At 35.1% G+C, this 24302-nt stretch overlaps 4 protein-coding genes across 13 annotated transcripts; 2 read left to right on the top strand and 2 right to left on the bottom strand.

The window, feature by feature from the left end:
* Positions 1–1318: 1318 nt before the first annotated feature.
* LOC111006331 (putative galacturonosyltransferase 14) lies at positions 1319–7953 on the top strand. 4 transcript variants are annotated; one of them, XM_022278203.2, is made up of 6 exons: positions 1319–2068; positions 2883–2938; positions 3080–3235; positions 5307–5894; positions 6401–6703; positions 6882–7953. In XM_022278203.2, the coding sequence occupies exons 1-6, from the start codon at positions 1882–1884 to the stop codon at positions 7164–7166; spliced, it is 1575 nt and encodes a 524-aa protein (XP_022133895.1). In that variant the 5' UTR covers positions 1319–1881; the 3' UTR covers positions 7167–7953. The 4 variants fall into 4 exon arrangements, with proteins under 4 accessions (XP_022133895.1, XP_022133894.1, XP_022133892.1 ...); XM_022278202.2 differs by having other exon boundaries at positions 3077–3235; XM_022278200.2 differs by having other exon boundaries at positions 1320–2092.
* An 860-nt stretch (positions 7954–8813) lies between these two features.
* On the top strand, positions 8814–12394 carry MUB1 (membrane-anchored ubiquitin-fold protein 1 precursor). Of its 3 annotated transcripts, none has more exons than XM_022278348.2 (4): positions 8814–8951; positions 9749–10010; positions 11137–11301; positions 11848–12394. In XM_022278348.2, exons 2-4 carry the CDS (start codon positions 9878–9880, stop codon positions 11901–11903), a joined length of 354 nt encoding a protein of 117 aa, XP_022134040.1. In that variant the 5' UTR covers positions 8814–8951; positions 9749–9877; the 3' UTR covers positions 11904–12394. The 3 variants fall into 3 exon arrangements, with proteins under 3 accessions (XP_022134040.1, XP_022134041.1, XP_022134039.1); XM_022278349.2 differs by lacking the exon at positions 8814–8951 and adding an exon at positions 9037–9282; XM_022278347.2 differs by lacking the exon at positions 8814–8951 and adding an exon at positions 9039–9298.
* A 569-nt stretch (positions 12395–12963) lies between these two features.
* Positions 12964–16590, bottom strand: LOC111006524 (uncharacterized). 5 transcript variants are annotated; one of them, XM_088123532.1, is made up of 4 exons: positions 16217–16590; positions 15980–16040; positions 15344–15395; positions 12964–15225 (listed from the first exon to the last, which is right to left on the bottom strand). In XM_088123532.1, exon 4 carries the CDS (start codon positions 15206–15208, stop codon positions 13355–13357), a length of 1854 nt encoding a protein of 617 aa, XP_087979658.1. In that variant the 5' UTR covers positions 15209–15225; positions 15344–15395; positions 15980–16040; positions 16217–16590; the 3' UTR covers positions 12964–13354. The 5 variants fall into 5 exon arrangements, with proteins under 5 accessions (XP_087979658.1, XP_087979659.1, XP_022134207.1 ...); XM_088123533.1 differs by lacking the exon at positions 15344–15395; XM_022278515.2 differs by lacking the exon at positions 15980–16040.
* A 2331-nt stretch (positions 16591–18921) lies between these two features.
* Positions 18922–21276, bottom strand: LOC111006077 (lysine-tRNA ligase). Its single transcript, XM_022277822.2, has 6 exons — positions 20965–21276; positions 20618–20767; positions 20063–20321; positions 19768–19986; positions 19501–19643; positions 18922–19410 (listed from the first exon to the last, which is right to left on the bottom strand). Exons 1-6 carry the CDS (start codon positions 21244–21246, stop codon positions 19111–19113), a joined length of 1353 nt encoding a protein of 450 aa, XP_022133514.1. The 5' UTR covers positions 21247–21276; the 3' UTR covers positions 18922–19110.
* Positions 21277–24302: the final 3026 nt, after the last annotated feature.

Raw genomic sequence — 24302 nt, 5'->3', positions numbered from 1 at the left:
TCCTGGGTTATTCTCACTAGTCTGAAAAATAATGATCGCCATACTTGATCAACCACCATGGGTCGGGGATCGGGATGTAGTAGTCGAAGGAACAAACTCGAAACTTAGATATCTTTGAACTTTGGAATCATGGTTATTCTCAACTTGTTTGAATTACTAACATTGCTTCAATTGATCAACCACCATGGTTAGAAATCAAGATCTGATCTAGTAGTCAAAGGGACAAGCTCTGAACTTGGATATCTTCGAACTTTAAAGTCATGGATTTTAACGAGGGTGATCATGCCAACTTAAAAGATAGCTCGACTTGTAAGCCATTTTGATGTCAATGACGAGAAACTATGCTCAAATTCTCATTGGATCTCGAGGAAAGAGTTTGAAGAAATTTTGTTGATAATCAAGACCCTACGGATGATGCACAGCCGTGAACGTGTGACAGGAAAGGGAGCTGCTGTAACTTGTAAGCCATATCTATGGACCATACAGAAACTGGTGCAGAGTGGTTTTGCTTTACTTGAAGAGTTTTCTCTATTTATAGATAATTAGGTTTTTGGATGGGAGGTATACCTAAGCTACTTTCTGTGAGCATATTCTTTTTTTTTTTATCATTAAATTTAGTAATTTTTTTTTTTTGAAAAAGTTTAAATTTAGTATTCATGCTATATAAAGGAAGTTGAGAATCAAAATCTGAGAGAAATTTCGTATAAATATATGAATAGTTCAAGTTCATTTGAATATTTAAAACATTATGATTTGATTCCTGAATTTCTCATAAATAAATATATATTTTTGGTTTAAAATCATTTAACAGTAACATAAAATACAGATGTCTTTTAACATAAAAAAAGGGGTCATTTGAAAGCCTGGATAATTTTATTTTCTGTTTTCAAAATATATATTTTTTTATTTTGTAAACTCTTACAAAAATATAATTATACTCTCAGCCAAATATTAAAAAAAAAAAGAAATTAGTTATAAAGAAAGTTATTTTTGAGTTGAAAAGCAAAACGAAAAGGTGGCACTAAATAAGTTTAATGTTTCAGAGTAAAAATATAACAAAATTATTATCAAATATAGGTTATTTTTTTATTTAAAAGAAAAAAGGAAAGAAAGAGTGCAACGTAAAGAATACTTATAACAATAACAATATTGGTATACATAAATTACAAACTAAAATATCTGTTAAGAAAAAACTAAAATGATTGAAGAAAGAAAATAAATAAATATTTTTTGAAGTAGAAGAAGGAAAGGAAACCCATCAAATTTATAATACTAGAAATGATATAGAAATGAAAATCTCAGTTCACCAGAAAAAATTCATTACTTTAATTGCAATACACCAAACCTGGTTCTTTGATTACAGATTCGCAAGATTTTTATTTTATTTTTCTCATTTTCCGAGAAATGAAATTTGGATCGAACCGATGCGCCGAGAAAAAGCTCTTCGAAAGCTCGGAGAGTCGAGAGAGATGAAATTAAAAAGAAAATAGTCGCATTATATTGCCCCCAATGAAACCCCAAATTTTTCTTCAACATCCCGCAAGTGAGTGTGCTGAGCACTCGCTTTGTCCGATCATTGGGTGAGAGTCATTCACCAGTTGGGGCCGAAACACAACTGGAATCTGTTCGTTCTTATTCATTGTGGTCTTTAAGAAGATCCCACAAAATCAAAATTCCATTTTGGAGCAATCCCAGAAGAATCGATTTCGGTTTTGAATGTGGGTCTCGGTATTAACTGGTTGTCGGTCGATCGTTGATGCTTTCCAGATGGGAAAGACTGCTGGAGCTGGTTTCTGGAGCGGCGAGATTCGATGGCTCTGTTAGGCTAGGGGTTGTCTCAGATAACAGCCGCGACCTGAAGAAGAGGCTGCGGATTCGAGGATGCGGCTTCACTTTTCGCCTAGCATGAGAAGCATCACGGTCTCGACCAGTAATGGGTTTATTGACTTTATGAAGATCAAAGTTGCAGCTCGTCACATCTCTTATCGAACCCTTTTCCACACTATTCTCGTTCTCGCTTTCTTGTTGCCCTTCGTCTTCATTCTCACTGCTGTCGTTACGCTTGAAGGTGTCAACAAATGCTCCTCCTTGGGTACTGTCATTGAACTTATTAATAAATTTGTCTTTCTGGCTAACGTTTATGCTGAGTGATGTCATTTTTAGACTGATTGTGATGGATCTTGTTTGCTTTTTGGGCGTGCAATTATGAAACCTTTTATGTCATGATTGTGGTCATTTCAGATTGCTGCAACAATCTGATTGATTTTTGTTTCTATTTAATCATGAGACGACCGTAGATGACAAATCCAATTTAATGTGATGAAGTTTTGTTCCGTTCTTTTTTTTGTCAAATTCATATATATGCAAAAGCTGTGGCAAAGTTCTCTTTGGGATCCTCTTACAAATTTCAATGAAATTACTCAGTGATGGAAATGAGCTATAAAATCTGATGATTAGCTATGAAGACAAGGAAAATTAGGTCTTACTTCTTTGAGCCAGTGCATTGCAAAAACAGTGAACAAGGAGAAGATAGTTGAGCGTGAAATGAAGAAATTAGCTCAAACATTGTACTACTTCAAGATAAACTTCAATAACTCTTTCTTTAATCAACCCTTGATCTCGTTCGAGTATAAGGGGCTGAATTTATACAAGCTACATAACCTCACATTCTTACTAAATTATGTTTGTCCAAAAAGAAGCCTAAGTGACCAGATGAAAGTATGAAGCTTTCAATTAAAACAGGAAATGACGTTTTGAGCAATATAAATGCAACCATTTTGGACAGAATGTGAAATATCTCACTGATTTGAAGTCTCTAAATGACATTACATTATTCGTTTCATAGCAATCCACGTCCTTATTTCCTTCCTTTTTGGTGCTAGATTGTTTAGGTAGGACATGGGGACCTCGGCTTCTTGGTAGGGTTGATGTTTCAGAGGTGATGACCTGATTCTATTTCTTGTTTTCTATTTTTCTTTTCATGGCTTTTTTTCATATCGTATTCATTCTTTAGATTGTTCTAAATGCTGTTTTTGTTAGCAATAATTTTATTATTGCAATTGGTGATCATATGCAGCAGAGGTTGGTGAGTGACTTTTACAAGGTCTTCGACCGAGTTAACATTGAGGAAATCCCAGATGGTCTAAAGCTTCCAGATTCATTTAGTCAATTAGTTTCAGAAATGAAAGAGAACCATTATGATGCAAAAACATTTGCTTTCATCCTAAGGGCCATGGTATGTTATATTTATTAGTTTGTATAAATCTTTTGGTAAGGGGAAAAAAATGAATGCCCCCCAAAGCTATTTATATTTGTATACTCTCCAAAACCTCATATGGTGAAAATTGTAATGCAATGATTGGAAAAAATTCAATCAAACCTGGCAAAATTAGAGTTTATGATAACGATCATCTCATCTCATAAAGTTGATTATGGCCTATAGTTAGGTATGCATCTGAGTAATCCTGGACATATTTGTATCCTCAGTTCTTTAACAATATATGTATCGGAAACAGAAATTCTTTACTAAAAAGCAATATGTTAGTAGCTAGTACTTCTATTTTTAAGGGGCAGCAGTATGTTAACTTTCTCCTTCCTTTGCAAAGCCCTCATATCAATTTGGTATGAATCCATCTCTCTCTTTCTTGATATGTGTATTACCATTTCATGTTGGATTGGAGCAAGTTGAGTTACTTCCAGATAAGTATTCTATGCTTATTCTTCAAGGCTCAACGATTAATTACAACCACCTAAATTGCCTTCTAATCACTGTTCCAACAACCTAAAATTTTTGAGTTGAAGGAGTTAGGTGGGGAAGAAGCCCTTGGTGGATGTTCCTGGGAAGTTGATTATGTTTTGAGAGATGATTGGGTGAGTGGAAATTCTTTGGTTGTTTAAAACCAAAATTTGTTTGGAGTGGTGGAGCCAAAATTGAAAACAGTAAATGAAATGTGGGATTCAAATGTAACATGTTGGAGTATTACAACCAGAAGAGAGAGGGATTAGGCTGTTATTGAATTTCTTTTTCTTTCAAAAATCAAGGGTAAAGGGAAGGACCGGACCAGGCAGTCCAGACTGGAGGTTTTGGCTGTGCTGGTGTCTATTGGCAGTTTTTTCAGTTAGGTCTTTTTAGGTTTCTTATCTTTGGAAAAAAAAAAAAAGTTCTTAAACTGTTTGATGGTGGAAGTGTGTTGGAAAAAGCCCTTTGTTCTGTTGTTTGGAAAGGAATCTGTCCAGAAAAAATGATTGGGTTTGATTTCTTGGAAGAAGGTAGCCTTACTCCTTGCCTTTGGTTGAACCTCCCTCTACTTTTCTAGAATGAAATCTTTGTGTCTTTTATTCAAATAAGAAATTGTCTGTAAAATCCCATCCTTGGAATATTTGGTTGGACAGGAGTAATGGGTTGTTTAATGAGGTTTTCTAGAGATTTGTTGGAGGTGGTAGAATGCTCCAAAGTAAATTGTTTTCTTTGGTTTCTTTTAGATAGGGGGCTGTATATTAATCAGAAAGCTTCTAGACCATACAACCGTACTAGTGAGCAGGAACCAAAGGAAGAATGGCCACCTTCAAGATGTGAAAGAAATTGACATGCATGGAAAGGAAGTTAAAAACTACTAGGATCCTTGTACCAAACTCTCCTATCTATAGAGGTGAGAGTTTAATGTCATGAGCTTAGCCCCAAAAGGGAACAAAGTTCAGCGCTCTCTAACCTCTGGAGTTTCTTTCGAAGGAAAGATCCAAGAATCTTGTTGAGAATAAAATAGAGGATTGACAAACCAATTAAAATTAAGTGTGATGCAGTAGGGTGCGGAAAATGACTCTCAGAAGAACTGGCGCAAATATCTTTCAAGTAATTCAAGAACTATCTTCTAAGACAAATTTCATATGAGAAAAGAGAATGGAAATCTTAGGAGATAAATCTCTGTGGGGGTGCAAAGCATCGCCCTTCTCAACAATTCTAAAATCCCAATGTGGACTTATCTCTCGCTTTCTCTCTCTTTGTTTTCTTTGATGGATTTTGGAGCTTCGTACCAGAAAAGTAAATTATACAAAAATAGGGAGGAAGATTTGGCATTCCTCAGCAAGTAGTTACAGAAAGGCTCCCCAGTTTCTATCCATGATAGAGAGAGTGCTTATGAAATTTCATTGAGGTTACGAAGTAAACTGAACCAGAAAACTCAAAATCTTTTATGGATTTATCTCATTAGACATTTTGGCGTTTCATAAAATTTCTTGTACTTTAGTTGGAGAAGTTCCTTATTAACAATCTGCTATCCTCATTAGTGGGAATTGCTTTTTGTACACAGATGGAGAGATTTGAAAAGGAGATCAGGGAATCTAAGTTGGCAGAGCTCATGAACAAACACTTTGCAGCTAGTTCAATTCCCAAAGGCATCCATTGTTTATCTTTGCGTTTAACTGATGAATACTCATCAAATGTTCATGCTCGCAACCAACTGCCTCCTCCAGAGCTACTTCCCTTGCTCTCTGATAACACGTACCACCACTTTCTTCTGTCAACTGATAATATTTTGGCAGCTTCAGTTGTTGTCAACTCTGCTGTGCAATCATCTCTCAATCCCGAAAAGATAGTTTTCCATGTCATCACAGACAAGAAAACTTACGCGGGGATGCACTCTTGGTTTGCTTTACACCCAGTCTACCCAGCCACTGTAGAAGTGAAGGGTATTCACCACTTTGACTACCTGACGAGGGAAAACATTCCAGTGCTTGAAGCTGTGGAGAACCAGGAAGGAATCAGAAATTACTACCATGGCAATCATATATCAGGGGCCAATCGGAGTGATACAACTCGAATGTTTGCCTCAAAATTGCTGATTCGAAGTCCGAAATACATATCCTTACTTAACCATCTTCGCATGTATATACCTCAGGTAATTTGGATGCAGCGGGAGAGTAAATTATTCTCTCTGATCTACTTATGAAATATTTAACTCATATAATTAATTATAAATGCCATCATTACCACCCCACAAGTTGTGGTCTGAATCAGACAAACTAGCCTTTTATCTCAAGTGAAATTATAATTGAAATCGGTCCATGTCTCTGCTTATCATGAACCTCAAAGCTGGATTGTAACATTAGTTGCAAGTTCTATAGGTTTCATATTAGTAGATCAAGTCTAACTGGAAATATTGTTCTCATTCCATGGGTACCGACCCACTTTGAAGTTCATGATGGTAAACATGTTTTATATGAATATCTAGCTAGTAATTTTACTGTTCTCTCGACATTTTATTTTCTGCTCCTAAATTGTTCCTGTGTCATTGTCGCTGTACTTGAGATAAAAAATTTCATTCTTCATAATCGTTTCTTCAAGGCTTGCTTGTGCAATTCTCTGTTTTCCTGCATAAACATTCTGAATTCATTCATTGTACAGCTCTTCCCAAAACTAGACAAGTTGGTCTTTTTAGATGATGATGTTGTAATTCAACGTGATCTGTCTCCACTTTGGGACATTGACCTCGAGGGAAAGGTTAATGGAGCAGTTGAAACTTGTAAAGGTGATGATGAGTGGGTTATGTCGAAGCGATTCAAGATCTACTTCAATTTCTCTCATCCCCTCATAGCTGAGCATTTAGATCCTAACGAATGCGCTTGGGCATACGGCATGAACATTTTCGATCTTCGTGCATGGAGAAAGTCAAATATAACAGAAACCTACCATTGGTGGCTGAGAGAGGTATAATATAAACCCATTAGCTCAGTGTTAATTTAATTCCTTGAGTTTGGTTATGGTCGGCAGTGTCATTTATCATATGATATACTATTTCATTCTGTTTGGTGATTGCATAATGGTCCCTAGTTACTAAAGATGCAAAGTTCTTGTATCATTGTGTTTCTTTCTTTTTATGCGGCAGAACCTAAAGTCAACCCTGACATTGTGGAGGCTGGGTACACTTCCACCGGCCTTGATTGCATTTAGAGGTCACATTCATCCAATTGACTCTTCATGGCACATGCTTGGCTTGGGCTATCAGAACAAAACAATCCTTGAGAATGTGAAGAAAGCTGCAGTTATTCACTATAATGGCCAATCTAAACCATGGCTGCAGATTGGCTTTGAGCATCTCCGGCCATTTTGGACCAAGTATGTCAACCATTCTAATGATTTCATTCGAAATTGCCACATTTTAGAGTCGTAATTCTCGAACTACAGGAGATTAAAGGTAGAGACAGGTAGCGAAACGAAGGAAACTATGTGAGTTACTCTGAAACTGTTACTACTTGGGTTAAGAAATTTGGAGTTTTACATACATGGCAACAGGATGCAATGAGGCACCATTACGCCATGTTTTAGGTTGAGCGATGTCACGGTATGCCTACGAGTCGTGACCAGGATCTTCGTGCTCGCATGAGCATGGGATTCACTCATTAGTGTGTAATGTAGCAATCACTTGGCCTTAGTGCCGATGATTCTGGTATTATTAGTTCTTCGTGCAGGGATCTCACCACGGTTCCCAGGCGTATATTTTGGAATATAGCAGAATACATACGATACAGAACATCCCATCACATTGCTGTTATCTATCAAGGTGCAAACAAGGTTATGACAGGTCTCTCAGTGAGTGTTTCTCGAAATGATCGGTCACCCAACATTATTTTCCGCCCTTCATCTTTTATTTTTCATAGTACCGTACCACATTTTCTGCTTTGAATGGATATTATATGGCGACAACAAAGTCTGGCTCCTGGGAGATTTATCAGCTATTGGTTCATTGGATTGAAGAATTCTTCTTAGATGATTGATTATGTTTATTTAGATTGGTTCTGTACGAGACACATTTCAAAATGTGAAGAAAATTCTTTCCATTCAGTCCCATCTACCATTATCATCATGTGGAAAAAAGGGACACAAAAAGAGAGCATTTTTCGTACCAACATGTAATGTAATCAAGTTCTAAATATCAAGTTTAACTTGGATTCTCTTAATTGGCTCTGGTTTATATTTCTATTCTGTAAAGCTGTAAAGAGTTATTCGAATCTCTTCAGACACAACACTACAAGATAAGATTAAACGATGCACATCAGATGCTTATCATACAACTTCCTCAGTTGGTGATGACAGGAAACCCACCAAGCTTTTATGCCACTCAAAAATCATCACTTTTCTTTCTCCTTTTAAATTCTCTCATATTTGAAGCTGGTCTCGAAGTGGGTGAAGCCTCTTCGAGAATCAGCGGAGTGGGACCATGAGCATAATGCAAGAAATGGGACCTTCTTACTCGAATTATCAAAGTTATTAACGTATCAATCAACTCTTTTTACCAGTCTTACTATGATTAATGGAAGAAAATTCTAGAGGGAGAGAAATCAACTGCTCTTCCAAAAACTAATTGAAAAGGCATAGCCCACATTGACATTGATTTGGACCCCCTTTGGCATTTTTCTTTGCTTTCAACATTATCTTCTTGTTAATTAAATGATGCCTAACGATGGATTAGTGCCACTTAATCGCATTTAATAAGTAATTGATTGATCCTTCCAAAGCCCAAACGGAGGAATCTAAAAGGCTCCAAAATTATATCACCAAAGCAACCTGTCAACTCCAACTTGTAACTAAACAAATTGAAAAAGCATCTAACAAACACAATGTTAGAGAAATTTAGTTTTAATTATTGGGCATTTTAGAGAACCTTCTTGTGAATTGTGTGTATATATATATATATATTTTTTTTTTCTGTCAATGTCTATTAGCTGAATGCCGCGTGTATATTCTATCGTTTTTTTTCAAAAGTTTATTGGAACAGTGTATGAAATGAGAATATCTGGTTCATATATGCACGGTACGCTCCACTTTTTCATCTCTGAAATTCTCTCCTTCTCCCATCATCATTCAATGTGGTTCTTCTATTACCGACATGAATGATTCTGGCTATGTAAAAGGGGTTAAATTCAAAGAGTGAAGTCAATTTCTTGCATTGTTTAAGGTAATGGGGTCATGTATAATTTTTTTCCCCTAAGAATTGTGGCCTTTTCTACTTCCTCGGAGCTGTTTAAAATACGTGTAAATATTATGATTGGGTAATCGATTTTAATTTTTGTGAATATCAAGAAATCACTTTTAAGAATGGAGGCATTGACCCCAGATTTAGAAGACTTTGAAAACTCCGGAGGTGCCTCGTCTCTGAGTTCTTCTTTGATCTCTTCAACTGGTTTTTGTATTATTATTGTGAGAGCATCGGTTTTCTCTTCAGTTCGAATCTCTGAATCGAGGTTTGTGGAAAGAGAGAACTACCCAGATCAATCTTTTCCAGCCAAGTTCGTATCGGTTAAGGTTAATCAGTTTCTATGGGTGTTTTCTGTTGGTTTTCTATTGGTTTTCTATTGGTTTCTCGGCAGCTTATTGGAGGATCGAATTAATTTTCCAATTCCGAAAATTCCCATTTCTAGAAATCAGTGTTTTGAATCGCTGAACCTTAGCGGCCTGAGTTATTGCTCTGTAGTTTTACAGTGTTCGTAATTCTTTTCCTGCCTTTTGCGACTTATGAATAGAAATCAATTCTTCGAGTGAATTTATCTACGCGAATACATCTAGTCTTTTGGAAGACGCTACTGATTGCTTTTGTCGCTATCTTTTTTTGTTCCAGAAATAAAACTGAAATCCAAAGCGTATTTCGTTTTCATTTGCAGCTGGCTTCATACTTCCGATTGCCGCATCTTCTTTTATGATTTACAACTCAATGATATTAACCTCCGTTTTCTGGGTTTCTCTCTCTTTCTGCAGACTTACCCTCGTGAGAATCTGAGCAAAAATTTATTTGCTCATTAACGGAATTCGAGTACTCTGGTGGGGCTTTGATTTCTTCTATAGGAAACCCAATTTACCTGTGATTGATTGAAGGCACGAGTTAATATGGCTGGAGTGGGAGATCAATTAGAGATCAAGTTTCGATTGAACGATGGATCTGATATCGGTCCTAAAACCTTCCCGGCTGCCACAAGCATCGCAACCTTGAAAGAAAGCATTCTTGCACAATGGCCAAGAGGTGTGTGAAATTTGAACATCTTTCTCATGGTTTGGGCCTTTGGGGGTGTTTGATTTTATTTGAATTCCTATGCTTGAGCTGATCTTGTAGCTCTGTTCGTAATTGAAGTATTAAGTTTTAACATTTTCAGCATATTGGCATCTATTTCGTCATTTACTCAAAATCGGGGAATTTCTTAAGACGAAACATAACACAAGCAAAGCTCAGATCTGATGTAGAGCTCTGCATTTTCTTCATTCTTGCTCTCGCCAATTCAGAAGATACACCACGGAAAAACACCTAACAATCTGTTACCGGAAGTACATCGGTCCATAAAACCTCATGATATTTGTTACATGTTGGATCTTTAATAACCATTTTGATTGAAGTTAGTGACTGGATTTTATGGCTCTTCGAAAGAAAATTCTATCAAGGAATGTCTGATACTCTGTCTGAGTTCTTAACAGAAGAATGCTCTTTGTTTCCGTTTACTGTGGATCTTCTGACTTATTTTCTTCTTCATTTTAACTCAAGTTGCAACATGTTTCTGACATCATTCACCCCAAATTATGTACAGTGGAAATTTGTGGATGTGAACTGGATTGTGGGAGCCTTTCTAGCCCTTCACGCTTCTCGACACCTGCAGTTTTACTCCTGCCATATTCTTTTGTTTATGCATCCTGGTCCTTGAGCGACTAGCTGTCTTGTTTTCTATTGCTTGAATCCATGATTGAACTATATCTCAAAAAGTCTTCTGTTTCTACTTAGCTTTTTAGTTCTGAAATCGAGTAGGCTCAGTTCAGTTAATATCCATAAAGAACATAGTTTCTTGCTGCTCTGCTTTGCTCACTTCAAAGTCATGGGTTCCTTTTTATAGATCTTTCCTGAGGCAGTAATCTTGTAATATCATTCATTACACACAAGTAATTTTCAGTAGGATTTAGTGTCATTCGCATTGGTTTATCGACATATATTGACCATATTGTATATTAATGAGAATTTCAGTGTTAGGCAATGGCAAGAAGGATGTTATTTCTGTTGCATTAGCGCTGGGGCTAGATCTTAATATGCCCTTCTTTACTTTGTTACCGTAATATTGTGAATGTAAGTTTCTTTTGATCAACCATATGATTATTTGTTTGAGCAGAAAAGGAGAATGGTCCAAGAACAGTTAAGGACGTCAAGTTAATAAGTGCAGGAAAAATCTTAGAGAATAACAGAACACTTAATGATTGCAGAAGCCCATTATATGACATTCCTGGAAGTGTGACAACCATGCATGTTGTAATCCAACCACCAAGTTTGGAGAAAGGTATAATTTGTTCTATAAAAAGCTTAAATTATAAATGACTTAAGATAGAATGAATGCTACTTTGGAATTATCTTTGCTGTATTTTGAAGTTTCCTTTGATTCCTTTTGGATCAATAAGAGCTAATTAATCTGATATTTTTGGGGATTTTCCATCACTGTTGATAAGAACTATCTTCTAGAACTTCAGAGTAAGAATTGTTGAATGTGTATACAAAGGTTGCTGGAAATTTGGCCGAATGGCTTTGATCAATCAAACTAATACTTCAAACGCTTAGACATGTTTAGATGTCTTTGCATTGAGCATTGGTATGAATAAGCATATATAATCGTTTGTATGTTGGGTCGAGGGCTGTGGAAATACGATAGGAAGTTTGTATCAAACACAACAACCAGTTAATTGTGTTAAGTTTAAACTAGTTTCGAGTACTATGCGAAAAGATAAACTCTCAATTTAAGGGAACGGTTTGCTTGTATCTGAAAACCCTTCTGGCTGTTGCTTCAATGGGATTACTGAGTAAGATTTATATTCTTTCTTTGCCTACGCAGAAAAGAAAGCTGGAGATCAGTCAACACAAAACAAGTGTGTTTGTGTTATACTATAAACCGAACTCATGGAAGTTCTCGACGCCATTTTTGAGTGCATAAAGATAGCAAAAATTTCCTTTAAAGTTCTGATGCCAATAACAGCCCCCGGAATCGGTTGAAGAAGTTTATTCTGGAGCTTTTGTTATTGTTTTCACAGTAGTAAAAGTAAAAAAGAGAAGAAACAGACAGAGGTAGCAGCAAAGATGGCGAAGACGATGGGTAAATTATCGACACACGCCAGTCGTAGATCCATAGCAGTTGAATGTCTGGTGGTGTATTATGAAGAGTTTTTGCCTTTTTCATGATCCATTGTTTAGCTTCATTTGTTGTTTTAGATTGATTTTGTGCAACTCTCTGCTATCTCAAAATGTTTGTGGTGAAAGATTTATATACTTGAAGTTGCAGTTAGGCTTTTACTTCATCTCCAAACTGTATCTCCATATGGGTTTCAGGCCCCAACTTCATGATACTTCCCCTTCCAAAACAAGGAATGATAATATTTCTTTCATCTTCTTTCTAATATGCTTGAATGAAAGGAAAATTTATTGATTTAATCAAAAAATAGATCTAATTTCTAATTATTTTCATTTGGGTCGTTTATTTTAATATGGAAAAATGATTTTGTCCATTTTGAAGTTTAGAAATTTTGATTTTCAAATTCAAATTTTCTACTCGTTGTATACAAATGATAAAATTCTAGAACCAGTTTATTTATTATTTTCACATATTCAAAGAATTTGTTTTGTAAAATTTTTTCCTTTGAACTTTCAAATTTTAAATTAAGTTCGCGAGTTCTCAAATTTGAACAAAATCTCACTTTTGATTTGTTATTTGAATATGAAAATCTAGTTTGACACCTCCTACTCCCAATCCAATTTGGTATGCTTTCAAATTCCAAATGAATTTGACCATAAACTTAGCATTTTATGGAGTAAGTAGTTGACTTTTCTTAGTTTGAACTGTTTTTATTATTTTTTTTTTTTTGAGAAGATTCTTTTATCAATTCCTCTTCTTTCTTGTGAGAAAATAGATAGAGAAGAACAATTTTTAGCACATAATAAAATATAAATCCATTCATAAGAAAAGAGTCGCAACTAACTAATAAATCCAAATTCGGCAGATAACTCTGTCATAGTTCAAAACACATGAAGTCATGAGCCTACCCTTATTCTATGTGCAACTCAAATGTCAATAACGTCAATTCAGTAGAAAGATTTGAGGTTAGGGAGCAGAAGATTACCCTGAAAAATAATATCAAACCTATCAAGATCAGCTGCACAAACAACACTTCCTGTCTAACTGTGTACAAAAATCTTCCTATCATTAAAAACAGCAATCTTGTTTCTATGCTACTTCAATGTCAGCTCATCGAGTTCTACATCCTGTTTTCGAAACAAAACTTATTACCGAGTCACCGACCACTCTATGAGGATCAATTAGATTCTTTAAGTCGAGCTCAATTTTTCACTCAACTCGCAGTGTCTAGAGAAGGTTTCCCATCTTGCAGGGAGATCACTGTTTCAAAAGCACCAACCAAGGCCTTAACCTTACTCTTTCGTGTTTCAACAAGTTTACTTGCGGTTTCTTCAATAACATTGTTGAACAAGCCCTGCGCATCTTTTTTCCCCTGCACATCTTGGTGCCTTAAAACAACAGTTTCTGGAGCTGTTTCTATGGTGTTGGTGTCACTGTCAACTTCTTTTACCTTCTTGAAGTTTTTTCTAAAGCCATCAACAGCCCTTTGATTCTCCCCCAGTTGCCTTCCACGCCTAAATTTAAGCCTCCTCGGACTATTACTCTCAGACCGGATGTCAATAATTTTTCCCCTTCTGAAACTTAGTTTTGTAGATTGAGGATCCTTTCCTTCAGATTGATACATCCCAAGATTGTGGGATCCGACTTCTTTACCACCTTCACTTGAAACATTATGTGCTTCCATGCTGCCAAGTTCATCGTCTTCGGAGTAAGAGTCATCCTCTGCTTCACTTTCTGTGTATTCAGATACATCATGATCTTCTTCATTGGCCAAAAAAGACGGGGTCGGTGGCGATGATAATGATTTAGGTGGTGAAAATGGCACCGCTTCCATGTTATCATCAGTTTCATTCTGATCATATTGTGGAGATTTCTCCTCATTTTCTATCTTAATGACGTATAAGGTTTTCTCTTGGACCTCTTCAATCTGGAAGGTTTTTTCTTGAATCTCCTCTTCACTCTGGAAGGTTTTCTCTTGGACCTCTTCACTCCGGACTTGCTCACGTTCAGCTATTTTCGTCTTACTACGAGTTTTAAGAGGGACGGCTTTCAAGTTACTGCGCTTTCTCACAGTAAAGTTTGCAGCTCCACGGATAGAGTTAGAGGATAGTGAAGCTCTTGCGGAGGCTGCTACTCTCTTAGCAGCTTCTTTGGAGGTCACTAAACTTTTCCCTACTTCGGAATCATTTTTTCTTCTCAAATTCTCTGGAGACCCAGCAGATCTCAATGGTTTCACTTTAATAGACTTCGATTTTGAAATGTCATCATGCTTTTCAGGTAACCTTCTCTCCTTGGATTTTTCCAAAACTTGAACTACAGCATCTTCTGGATTTCTAGTAGCTGAAGAGGCTCTCGGCTTCAAGTTTTTCAGGGCATTTGTTGTATGTGATCTTGACTTGAGTGAAGGTCTTGGCTCAGCCAATAATTTCTTCTTACTTGCATTCAGGACTTCTCTCTGCATTGGACTCGAAAAGACGGGAGTCCGTGATCTTGACTTGGGTAAAGGTCTCGGCTCAAACAACAACTTCTTCTTACTTTCATTCAGGACTTCTTTCTGCATTGGTCTCAAAACGATGGGAGATTGTGATCCTGACTCGGGTAAAGGTCTTGGCCCGGCCAACAATTTCTTCTTACTTTCATTCAGGACTTCTCTCTGGATTGGACTTGGAAATACAGAAGACTTTACCAACATTTCAGGCCTCACGAAGGTGGTCGAATCAGTATCAGATAATCTGGAAGCTGATGAAAATTTGGCATGGGCCTTAGTCGAGGTGGTTTTCTTTCTCTCAGGAAGTACCACACTATCTACCGAACTTTCACTGTCGAGTGATTTACTTGCCACATTTTTTAGCATAGGAAGTCTTGTCTTGGTTTCAAAAGCATGCTTTCTCCCATATTTGCAAAAATCATGACAGGAGCCAGTAGATGCTCTTAAATAATGAGGCACAAGTTTCTCTCCACTATTCGAAGAACTTGTCTGTCCCCCCATAGAGCTTCTTCTCAAATTAGTACCTGCAGCCACAATCGTTTCTGGTGTCACTGGCAGCACATCACCCTTCTCGGCCATTAGAATTGACAGAACACCTGGAAAAAAAACAATAGCCTACTAATAAAGAAACTTAATGGGCATAAATAGCAAGAACAAAAAAGTGCTCGACATAAATTAAATCAATAGGAGGAAAAATGGAAGGTGACCAAGGACCTGATTACAATAATAGTTTTCGATAAAATGCCTCAGTCCAGAACAAAATCCACTGAAGAAAGCAATAACGAACAAAGAGTGAGAAGAATATCGCTATATGAGGCCCTCCAGAAGAATGCACTTAACTCAAAAATTGAATTTTAGAGATAACAGAACTTAAGACATATATATACAAAGATAAGAGTTTACAGCAGAAATCTTCTTCCAAGACAAAAGCTAGAAAACAAAATGGAAAAATTATATTAATCGAACATTCATATCACCCTTTAAGACATTAAGAACATAAATGGAAGAAAGCAAAACAAGGGACATGAGAAATCTAATGCAACCATTTACATCCAAGGGACAGATGAATCCACTGTTAAGCTACAACATCTCATGAACTCCCTTAAAAACGCTATTGCACTTTAGTAAGACATCCAACATAGGAAGCAAAATCATTCGAAGAACCAAAAGGTTATCCCAGGAAATCTGCCAAGAGAGCCAGGTAGAGCTGGAAGCAGACAGATTCACACACAACCAAACATCTAATTACTCAACTGACAAAAACCCAAAGTTCGAGAAGAACCAATAAAGCAGGCGAATAAAATAATAGTTGGAGACATTGCCAATGCCGTCCGATTACGATACACTTACCTTAAATTAAAAACAGAGCACAGCCCAGATCAGATAAGAGATGAGTTCATTGGCATCCCATCTTCAACGTTGTAAAACAGGACGAAAGCGACAGATAGCCATTAAACAGACTGATAAAGGGAATATTTCCACACAGACCAGCAGAAAAGGAAAACGACGATAATATTCAAAGCAAACGGGAAAATATAACAAAAACCCACAGCCCCATTTCAGAGATTAAGCGGAAGGATTGCTCACCGTTACAAAAAAGAACGCGTCAGAGATACGCAACTTAGTATCGAATTATGTGGGTTTTCGTTGTTGGGTAAGAAAATCTTCAGCCCCTCTTCTCGCGATTACGAGAAAGCAAAGAAAAAGGGGCTACGCCTAGAAAAGATGAACAAACAAACGAAGGAATGAATGGAATTCAGAAAAGGGTCCACTCTTTTCGAGTTGATCGTCTCTTTTCTATTCCATTATTTGTTTATTCAGCAAACAAATTTGTCGGTTTCGATTCGCTTTAGAGATCGTGCAAGCAACTGTGTAATATTTCTTTCTTTCCCGTTCGGTAGCCTTTTATTTTTCCTCCCCGCGTTGGTTACACAGATTCTAACTTCAGAAAAAGGAGAGAGAGAGAGGGTCCTACAAAAAGCAAGCGGTTGCAGTGGGAAAAAAAGGAACTTGCTCTGATTTTGGGGGAAGGAACCGACTCTGATGAATAATTTAATATTGTGTGGAATTATTCGTATGAAAGGCCACAACTTTCGTGTGAAATAATGAAGGAATTGAAACTTCGGAAGTTTAAAACACATATAATACAGAAAAAATAAATAAAAATTTTGAATTAATTTGTTTTAAATTCAATTTCCATTGATGGTATTTATTATGTTTTGCAAAGAAATCCATATGACATTACTTTGGCTTCTATACAGGGAAGAAAATCTTTCATTTCCCCGCTAAATTTCTATAACAATTATGAATAGTACATTGACTCTTATCAGAACAATAGCTTAGTGGTTAAGATATGCTGTTCTTTCTTTTAGGTCAGCTACCTTTATCTTACTTAAAAGAAATTGAGATTTTTACTATGAATCATTTTTTCTATATATTTGAAATACAATATCATACTTTAAGGGTTATAAAGTTGCAGTAGAACTACCTTTTATTACAATTAAGAAGTTATAAATACATTAACATCTCATTCAACTTCTTTTACCATTCAAATTCAATGCTCTTCAAAAATTAATAACACTGGTTTAACAACCTTTTAACTCATATCTGAAAAAAAAAAAAGATTGTAACTTTCAAGTACATAAAGTAAGAAGAGGAAAAAAAATTCACTTTTAAATTTGCCCATAGATCTACTCTCTCTCTAACTTTATTTTTCAACCACAAAGGAAAAATAATAATAATAATAATGTGGGAACAGCTTTTGGTGTCACATGGCTTTTTATTTTGAAAAGATATATATGGCCTAGATTGTTGCCATGCACCATTCATAAAGAAAAAGAAAGGGCTCACATTTAAAATGTCACTAATTTGGAGGATGAATTTTGGTCAAGTGGATTTTTCCCAATTCCAATGTTAGGTCTTCTTCCCACCCTCCCATTTAAGATGTCCTTTACTTTTTAATTAAAAATAGAGATATTTATTTTAGAATAATTGATTTTTATCAACTGAATTGTCTGCCTAACTTATTTCAATTAATGTTTCTTTTGGATGATGGGTCATATTAAAAAAAAAAAAAAAAGGTGTTGAAAGCAATAATGTACTGATAAAAGTTATAGGGGCAGAAGTGGCAAATAAGTAAGTGGAGAAGGGAAAAAAAAAAAAGACAAAATATAGCAATAGGGATGCACCTAGGATTCCTATTCTCCCACCATGTCTTTGAATTGATGGTTGTTTTAGGAACAATTAAACTTAGAAAATCCCCACATGTCTATTTCTGCTTATACTAAATCTTCAAAAATTTTCCAATCAAAAAAATATTTTAATAAGTTAAGGGATGTATTCTCGACTAAAATTAATTATTAAAGACGTTTATGATCAAAATATTTCCACCAAAAATAATTACTTTAAAGACACTAGGACACATCTTGAAGTCTTTTTTAATTATTATTTTTTTTTTTTTGAGAAGTACTCATAAATTATATAATCAAACATAATATTTTAAATAAATAAGTGAGTATTTTAAAATTTTAAACTAAAATATTGAGAGACCATTTAATTTGCCAACGCCATTTACTTTGTAAAGGGATGAATATGAATGGGTCAATTAACATCAAGAAAGATGAAACAACTGTGACTCACTCAAGCTTCTTCTATCTATAAATTTTATTTTATATTAATGGTCAAAAACAAAGTTTAAAATATCGAGAGAAATATCGATAAAATGTTGAAATCAACATATTTTTATAAAAACAATCAATTCATACGAAATATTTAAATTAACAAATAAATATTTTATCCTTTTTAATAGATTAAGGATTGTCAAATCAATAATATATCGATATATTTTTTTATATTTCAGATTCACATGTCGATATCAAATTCATGGACATATAAAAATATCGATGGAAATATTGACCAATCAACTAAAATTTAATACTCTAGTCAAAAGTCAAAATCAGTAATTAATTACATAACCTACCTTGATTGTGACAAAATCTTACATTTTTGTATGGTTGGTAGAGTTGACCATCTATTTTCTCTATTTGCTTGCTCCAAAGATTTCCTTTATTTAGACTTTGGACCCAAGGAAAGATTCTTAACTACTAACAAGTTCTCTGTCTTTATTTCTTAAAATAAATTTTTTAATTTTCTAAAAAGTAAATTGGTTATTAGAAGTTACTTTTCTTCGTTTTTTAATTTACAAACTATTAAATTTCTTTATTTCTTCAAGTTCTTGGAATGCATGGACTGGATCAGCAGAAAAGCCTCTGAAATCATAGAAGAGTGCAAAATAAGCAACTATGAATTGTGCATTATATTTTTTCTTCTGCATTTACATTCAGAAGATGTTATAATTTGATATCAGATTACCTTCTATATTCAGATGTCAAAGATAGGACATTGGTTGGTGAATCTACATTACTGAAACATATGGATGTGCTAAATTTATTTGGTATCTTTGAGACATTGTCTTTCCTATGTTACCTTTTTCTGCCCGAGACCGTCTTCTTCACGGCTCCAACCGATACTAAGAACTGGTCGAGCGATGATAAGGTCTTCATATCATCTGGTGGGAAGTAACTTGCAGCCTTCCCCATGATTGATGCAAAGAGAAGAGAGAGTGAAGGTCGGTTGACATAGCGCTCTCCCAGAAGGTCGTCGAGAAACCCGAATGCAGTTAAGAAATCAGACCTACTTGCAGTAACCGGAGCTGCAAAGTGAGCAGGGATGATTCTCTTGAACTTCCAATCTCGGACGATTCTGTCGATCCAGTCCCGGACCTGAAATCACAACACAGAAGAGTAAAATCTCTAGATTTATAGAACCTTTTAAGTCCTTTTGCACACACACTATTCAAGGAGAAAAATCACCTTTTCAGGAACTTTGCTGAAGACCAGAGTTTTGACAATGGGTGAAACAATAAGTTTCTGTGACATTTGAGCAAAACTAGCATTAGGTTCCAAGAGGTTTGAAGGCCCAAGGAACAGTATCTGGAGGACCATTCTTTCCCACCCTGCACCACCAGTCACCATTCATCAGTTTGTTTGAACAAACATAGTTTAACTTCTTGTTAATTCAATCATAATAGCACTAGACTACGCGCTCAATCTCGAGATGTCGAAGGCAGAGGAAAGAACCTTTTTGACGGTTGGTTTTGTTGTCAACAACTGGCTCTTCAGGGACTTCCTTTCCCTTGCTTAATAGTTTTACTGCCAAACCGTTCTTTGCTGATGCCAACAAGGATTCTTTGCTAATGCATTCGGGTGGTTGCCTCGGGACAAAGATTACAGCATCTGTCACCAGCAGCGTTCTCGACTGCTTATGATAGAAAGCAACCTCCACGTACGGTCCAATCCCTGCAACAATCAAGTAAGTTAGTTCTCACTAGCAACTAAGATTTTAACTTGATAGTATATCAGCAATTCTTATTACCAACTTCTGGTGAGCTTAAGACTTTTTGCTCGATCTCATCTGCCCAGGGGACAGATAAATCCTCATCTTTCAATGTCTTAGCTCCGAAGATGCCCAAGAATTCCAATGGCAAGTTCAATGGCCAACTCCACTGCCTCGGTGCCACCCATATCTGAGCGCGTGGGAACTTCCTCGAAAACGGACCAACAAATATTTTGTGCTCATAAGCAAACGTTGGCAAAACAATGTATTCTACAGGAGCCTCCAACTCTTTCAGAAGCTGTCAAAGATAAGAAAACTTACAACTTACATACAGTCTTTGTAGTTGTAGTGTAAAAGAAGAGGTATTAAATCACCACCAAATATAGAAACTTAAGCTAATACGTTAGAACATGGACTATTATATGAAATGGGGAAGAAATATCATTGACAAAGTTTGAAACCATTATAGCACCTTGTCTTGAATCTCAAAAGCACATAGAAATATGAAAACAAGTAAATCCTACAATCAATTTCTTTTCCTTTATAATTCATCCTATTCATATGAATGAGTAGAAGTAGAAGTAGAAATAGAACCTGAATACACTCCTTGGTTGGAGCAATGGGTGCATGGACCCATAAGCCACCAGATTTGAGTTTAATGACTGTCATCCTAATGTTTGTTGAAACGCTGCTGAAGCCTAGCGCTTGTTCTTGCTCAAAAAGCCATATAGAACCTTTTACAGCCTAAAAAACACAAGGGAGATTTCAAGCCAGACTCACAAAAGCTGAAAATTCTAAACAACATAAGCCCACAGGCCCATTTGCCCATATCTTCCGTTGCTCTGTCATTTCTAAAATTTCAATCAGAACACACAACTTTGCAGCAAATTCTATAAAATCGAACAGACCCAAAAGAAAGAAAGAAAGGGGAAATGGATTACCTCAGTTCTTATAGTGCGCCTATTGAGAAAGGGGCCGAGAGGAAATGGAAATCCAGTGAAATTGAAGTAGAATCTTTCACCAACATTTCTGTCGCTGCTGCTAGACGTAGTGGCTGAAGCGACAATTAAACCTATAGGATCAACTTTCGTCCTCGGTTTCGGCAGGAAACCGAAACCCTTGAGCGGCCGATCGAGAAAATACGAAGCAGGGTCTTTGCGAGAGATTGGATTTCGCCCTAAAATGGCCGATTTGGGAGAAGGAACAGCAATGGCTGCACTCATTTTTCGTTCTCTCGTTTCCTCTCACTCTGTTCCTGGAAGAAGATACAGTGGCAACAGGTTGAACTTTTGACACGTGGAGGATCATTATTGGATTGTCCTACGTGGAATTTAGTGTGAATTTTATATTTATTCTGGATGGTATAAAACCATATAAATAATAATATCGTAGAACCTACCAGAAGAATCCTCAAAACAAAACGAGAAAGACGGTTTTAGTTATTGGAGATTGGGCATCTGACCCGACCCGATCTAATGATGACGTTATATTCAACTTCTGAACGATTTGAAAGGTGAAAGAATATTCAATATGAGTTTGAATATTCTATCGTCTAATTGTATAATAACAATGTAATCTCTAATGATGCACATTGGTTTTCCCCTTATTAGTCCGTCAGTTTCTTTGATTTGATGAATATTTCTTTTAGCACAGTACATTGGAAGTACGTGGATTTGAACTTCTGACCCAAAAAAAGGAGTAGAAATCAATTATTGGAGTGATTTAACTGACATATATGCAGTGTTTACTTCGTATGTCATTCAATTTCATTTTTCGACCGTCCAACTAATGAATATAATGCACCGAAATAACAGACCTTCATATTTCTTTTTTTTTTCAATTTAAAACTCTGAAATCCAAAGACTTTTTTTTATAACTTTTGTCAAAAACAAAAAACAAAAATTAAATTTGTTATTGGCAACTCTTAAACATATTTAAATCACCAATTAACCTAAAAGTTAATATCAGATTAAGAGTGCTTAAACTTGTGTATTGTCATTTCCTTCCCATATAATATTGATCTGCAGGTGAGGGAAAGTACGTGTTAAGATATCTATAAATGATTAAATTTACCCTAACTCATTTACTTAAGCTTTTGGATTCATTAGTAATTTAACCTGTTTAAAAAAACTATTTTTTGTTTTTGTTTTTGTTTTTGAAAAAATAAATTAAAGTTAAAAATATGTTATATAGAGAAGACAATCTATATGTCGTAGAGATGGCAAAGGAACGGGGTTGGAGAAGTCCTCCCATCCTCAGCTACATGAAGAATTTTAATCATCGTCCTTGAAAATTGAGGTCAAAGTCAAGGAATCCCCATTTAGGGATTGAGATCCTCACAAAAAAAAAGTTACATATTTAGGAATTAATATTTTAACTAATTTTAAATTAAATTTTTTAAAAATACATAAAAAATTATATTTAACTTACAAATTTTGGTATTTATATTGTTTACTAATACCAATAATTAATTTTTAAAATACGTAATATTTTTATTCATAATTTAATAAAAAAGTTAGTATAAAATATATATTAATTATTTAAAAAAAATTTCCCATCTCTGACCCTGACCCCATCTAAAATGGTGATTCCTCACCGTGAGGCACCCGATCCCACACGAAATTTTGTCATTTCTAATGTAGAGGTATTGTAAATAAAAATTAGAGGTAGAGAAATTTTAGAGAAATAAAAAAAAAATTAGAAAGCAAAAAATTGTGAGCAGAGAGATATTAGTTGGGAAAAGAAAATAATGTTAGTGAGAGAAAAGTCCTACAAAAGTTAGAGATAAAAGAAAAATTATAGAGAGAGAAAAGGAAGAAAAAAAAGATAAATTGAGAGAGATAGAGAGTAAAACTGAGAGTAAAATATATGTTAGAGAAAGAAAGAAGAAAATTTAAGGAGAAAAAATTTATAAAAAGAATGAGTTCAACCTAGCTAAACTTGTTAGGTTTTCTATAGTTTCATTTGACTAATCTAGACATATTTGATGACTAGTATATGCACTAAAAATTCACTTTAACTTTTTTTTTTTTTTTTTGAAGAAATAAAATTCACTTTGAAGAATACTAATGAGGATAGGTGAATTGATAAGTTATCAAATAAAAGCATGTCATAAATATTATTAAGATAATAGTTAATTTAGGAATAATAATTGATATAGTGGCCAACATTGTGCATGTGAAAGTAAAACCAAAACATATTTAATTATTAAGGAGTACGGAGGGATGGATGAAAAGATGATCACAACTCCAAATCACACACACTATAGTCCGTTCTGTCTTTTTCGTTCAATCCGAAGTTAGATGTAAAAGTTTGGTTCAAAACTTGTTTATCCACTCTCTTTTTTTCTTTTATCCATTTTACACTCTTGTTATTCTCAATTTTTTTAAAAATACGAATCGTCACAAGTAATAAAATAGTACATAAATTATCGTTACCATATGAATTGTTATTAATCGATAATTTCCAACTATATTCAATTTTTAATCTATTCGATGGAATCGATAGAAGATGATGTGAGTAAACTAAAAAGAAAGTTTTAAAATAAACAAAGAAAAACGTACGGCTACGACCTTACCTTACTAATTCCTTAAGGGTTTCTTTACTCTAAATAACTTTTTTGTTTCTTATATATGTAATTTCCTCTAAGTAAAAGTTCGATACACAAATTCCTATATTTCAATAAAATTTTGAACCTATCAAAAACTATCCAGGACAGAAAATTTATGAATACTTTATAAGAATTCGTAAACATCCTTGTATTATGAGTGTGACTTATGGCTAAAAATTGAAGTTTCGATTCAACTCTCATCTCTAAATCTCAAATTAAATTTAAAATTATGTAATTAGTGATCAAACAACTACAAATATATTAAAATCAGAATGTTAACTCTCAACAATAAAAATAACATGGTTAATCATAAATGAATGAAACTCAATAATTCATAGTTTAGCTACATCTTGCCCCTAGAAACAAAATCTAACATAAAATTAAGCTAAAATCTAAACAACACTAATTAAGAGGAATACCTTAGCCACAACCTACACGGATCTCCTTCTTTTACAAAAAAAATCTGACCTAATTTATGAATTGATATTTCCCTTTTGTTCTGGTCACTAATCAAAACTGATGGACAAATTTTAATTTTAATCAAACTTATTTATTTGTTTAATTATTTTGGTGTTGTATATGCACAAATCTCTATATTAAATTTGGAAACAAAGATTTAGATTCTCTCAATATTGAATCACATGAACATTTGTAAGGAATTATATGTAT

The sequence above is a fragment of the Momordica charantia genome (assembly GCF_013281855.1).
Source record: "Momordica charantia cultivar OHB3-1 chromosome 4 unlocalized genomic scaffold, Mcharantia_2.0 BLBB01000004.1, whole genome shotgun sequence".
In the NCBI taxonomy this organism is placed as follows: domain Eukaryota; kingdom Viridiplantae; phylum Streptophyta; class Magnoliopsida; order Cucurbitales; family Cucurbitaceae; genus Momordica; species Momordica charantia.
Note: the sequence above shows the minus strand (reverse complement) of the source record. Positions and strands in the feature narration are given on the sequence as shown.